General features: G+C 35.3%; 1 protein-coding gene across 1 annotated transcript in view; it reads right to left on the reverse strand.

Moving 5' to 3' along the window:
- The window catches only part of LOC119590653 (inner centromere protein A-like), a gene marked incomplete in the record, with an annotated part of 50,715 nt that overhangs the window by 43,852 nt on the left and 2,552 nt on the right, over window positions 1–4,311 (reverse strand). Inside the window, 1 exon segment of the mRNA XM_037939328.1 lies at window positions 2,367–2,428. Coding sequence (XP_037795256.1) covers window positions 2,367–2,383 — 17 coding nt within the window.

Consider the following 4,311-nt stretch of genomic DNA (forward strand, 5'->3'; position numbering starts at 1 on the left):
GGGTATGAAGTAGGACATGATATCAGGAAGCACTGTAGGCGGAGAAGCAGTCCCCCTCGACATAAAGAAAGATATGAAAATACACATAACAAGGACAAGGTAAAGAAAATGAGGGGGTGAGGGATGGAGGAAAGAGGTAGCAGTAAGGGAAGGGGGAAACAGGTGACAGGGAAAAAAAAAATAATAAATGCTGATAGATTATGATGCTAATGAGGGAGCAAGCGGAGAAAATACGAAAAAGGAGAAGAAACTGGAGAAAGAGCTTGCAAATCAAGAGAGCAAAATGGTTGAGGAAAAACAGAGCAATGAAGGACAACAGGGAGGTAATGAATAGAAACTTAGGAGTTAAAAGGAATAGGAAAGGGTCACACTAAAGATGTGGAAAAAAACACTAAAGGAACAAGATAAAAAGTGATGGGGAAGGTTTGGGAGGATAATCAGTTAAGGATGATGAAGCAGTGAGGAAAAAGATAGGGATGGGAATGAAGCAGAAGAAAGGTGAAGGTCAAGGCCAGGATAAAGATGGTAACAAGGATGGAAAGAGGAGGGGGGAGGAGGATGAATAAAAAATGCTTGGTAAGGGACATAAACACGACCACTACGATTCTATATTAAAAGATGTGAACCGAAAAGAATCCATTTGATGTTGGCTTTACATATAATGAATCAATTTATCGGTTCTACACTCGCCCTGACTAAATCAGGATTTCCATTCTTCCATACAATATACTCACTCCTCTGTATTAGGATAAATGACATCAATAAAGATAATAACACAACAGATAAAAAACAATTATGCTACTCAAGTAAGAACTACAGCTGCACAACACTAAAACAAGAAACATTACCTGAAATATAAATACCCACTAACCTTTCGATACCAAGAACACAAGCTGCTGGTAATTTTCTTAATTCTATTATTTTCTGTATATCCTAATACTTCCGACTTAAATACACACTATGCTCTAAAACATACACTTCCTTTCTACTGTCCAGATGCTATAACTGTCCAGACACACTATAATCCATTCTACAATACCATAGCACTTCGATGAAGAATTTACAAACGAGCAAACAACCAAGAATAAATCCTGCATCAATAAAAACAAAGACTAAACAGAGACTGGTTACTCCATCAACCCTCTTGCAGGCTGTTGCTAGCAGTTTGGTAAATGAACATAAAAGAGGTTGGAAGTAGGGGAAGAGGATCATGAGAAATAGGAGCAGAAAAGGAAGCAGGGTATGGGAAACATAAGTAAAGAGGAAGAGGAAGCATAGCAGAGGGAACTAGAGATAATAAGGAAAAGGAAGAGAAGAGGAAATACACGGGAAGAGAAAAGGTAAAAGGAAAATGGAGTAAAGAGGAAGAGGATTCAGGGCAGGGGAGAGAGGATTAAAGAGGAAGAGGAAATAGGGCAGGGGAAAGGAAAAAGAGGAGAGAAAGCATGGTAGTAATGATGCTACAGGCCAGCCATAGAAAACAAAGAAAAATAGTTAGCAGGGCAGGGGAGAAATAAGTCAAGAGAGAAACAAAGAGCAGTGAAAAGAGGAGTAAAGAAGCAAACCAGGGAATGGTAGTAAAAAAGTAGCACAGAGGAAAGAAAAAAAAAAAGGGGGGGGGGGAAGAAGGAAGAAAAGAGAGGAAGAGAAAACAAAAAGAGAACAAGGGCAAGGGAAAGAGGTATAAAGAAGACAAAAAAGGGATGGAGAAGAGGAAGAAGAGCACGGGAAAAGAGGAGTGACGAGGAAGAGGCAACAGAGTGGGAATAAAAGGAGTATGGAGAAAGCAGCAAGGTTAGGATCAGAGGAGGAAAGTGTAAAAGGAAGAGCAAGAGAAATGTGGAGGATTAGGAAGAGGAAGAGTGAGATACAAGCAACAAAGCATGGGAAAGAAGAAGCACGGCAAAATAAACTGCAGGAACAAGGAATAAATGAGGGAAGAGGTAGAGACATGAAAAAGAAGCAAAGAGGTGGAGAGGAGAAAACAGACAAGATAAGAGCCATGAAATGCAGCTGTGAATACAGAAAAGAGGAAGAGCTAGCTGAGAAGTGTGAAGAAAGATGAGGAAACAAACAAGTAAGAAAATTAAAATATGAAATAAATAGCCCAAATGAAGTAAGAGATATTATATATAAAAAAAAAAGGAAACTTGTTCTACAGCTCACTGATTCTCATATATACAAAAACTACAATTCATTCAAATTTTCCAAGTCATATCACCAATAATGGCATGCAACACATTAAAGTAAATCTATACAGAAATCTACACATCAGACATCATCCAGATGGTAAAACAAGGAACAGACAATGTATAGATACACATAAAAATACAAAACATGGAAAAGAAGTATTCAAGATGCCTCACCTGACACTGAGATCCATAGTTGACAACTTGAGTTTTGCACTAAACAATTCAAGTTCTCATTCCTGATGAAGCCAAAAAGAGAAATCAGATATTAAGAATTTTCATCCACTCTTCTTAGGAGCCGTAAGCATGTACATGTAAATTTTCTGTTCTTCAAAGCATAATACTCTTTTCTAACACATTTACATCACAGTTGTGATAGCGGGCAGATAGTCTAGGGCATCAGTTAATCACAACAAAAGAATATTCACTTGAAAGCCATTTTGCATGTCCGAACTCTAACAATACAACACGAATCACTTGTGTATAGGTCAACAAGAAGTTACGGTTACGCATTTTTATTTCATATTCCAAAGCTCCAGTTGTGCATCTCCCTTCTTATGTAATACCCAGTTTAATAATCTGAATAACCTGTTAATTTGTATGCAATGAAAAAAAAAAGGCAAGAGAAATAAAAGAATGAGAGAGAGGAATGCAAGGTAAATATGGACCTTCTTTGGATCAGTAACATGGACTATGAAGGACAAGAGAACAAATATGTTTAAGCATATGGCTATCTTCATTTTGCATACAAGCAGCAACTTGAACTAACAGGTATACCAAAATATATGGTTATAAATCTGTTTGCATACATCCATAATCAATTGCTAAATTCATCTGCAAACAGTAACTAGTTGCTACAGGTTTTATATCCTACCTATCATGAACAATAAACCTACTAACACACAAACACAATACGTGCTCAGACTACTTACATTAACTATATGGTCAATACAGTTATATGGTTAATAACATACAATGATGTACTCAAGATTTAAAAGTTTTGCTAGGTTTTTGATATACTATTATCTTATATTATCTATTGTAAAAATTATATCCCATGCATTACGGTAAGTAGACACTAAGTTACATTTTCTTTCAATAACCATCCAATATACATTATTCTGAAATATAATTTTGTCAAAAGTCAAATTAAAGTGAATAGTAAGAAATAGAGATCATAAAATTATGAATACTTCACAACTATCCTACCACTTAATATGTTGCATAGTCTTTCCATTTAGTCCTATGAACACTATATACAACATCTTTGTATTTTTTAATTATTCTGAAATTAGACATCATTGCTAAACAAAAATTATTTACTTTTCATATTGAGAAACTAAAAATATACATCCAAGACTGGGAAATATTAATTGTGTTAATTATAAAAATATTTTAAAACTGTAGTCTAGAGTAATTCCTATAAGTGATAATGAGAGAAAGTTATTAGGTGTTAATAATAAAATGTAAATCATTTGTCTCAACAAAGAGAAATCTGGACACGTATTCCTATATTTAAAGCAAAACAAATTCATTTCATTGAAACATCTGTACTCACGATAAATACAAACTATCCTCGTTTCTGTTTTCTTCATCATGCAATTATATATTATTGCAAGTTAAGCTCCCATCTCGTAAACACTGACTGATACTCAGCACAAGTTTGCAAGTCTATGGAAACCAGTGCAAACAAATAAAACACAAAATCATCACAATGCTCCACATCACTGGCTTCAACACAGGCAACAGCTGGATTGCACATACAACATATTGCAATACCCTAATGACTCATCTTGAACATAGAACAACTTCCTGTATCTATATACTGTAGTAATAGTCAAAATTTACTTACAGAACCCTTCTATATTCTCTGCAGAGTTGATTAATATAAATTTTCACCGGCAAAGAGTGTATTGTACTAAAGCACATGCAGGAATCAAAAATAAAATAAACATGCTTGGGGGCATTAACTGCAAAACACCTATTGGTTTTATTTCACCCAGATGGCTAAACAATAGTTCCTGGTACTGATTTTGCAGAAAACTAAACTACACAATTTACAATAGCACTGAAAACTTCTCATGAATGGAAACTTTCCCCATTCCCTCTTGAGAACATGAGC

Source organism: Penaeus monodon, chromosome 27 (genome assembly GCF_015228065.2).
Source record: "Penaeus monodon isolate SGIC_2016 chromosome 27, NSTDA_Pmon_1, whole genome shotgun sequence".
NCBI lineage: Eukaryota > Metazoa > Arthropoda > Malacostraca > Decapoda > Penaeidae > Penaeus > Penaeus monodon.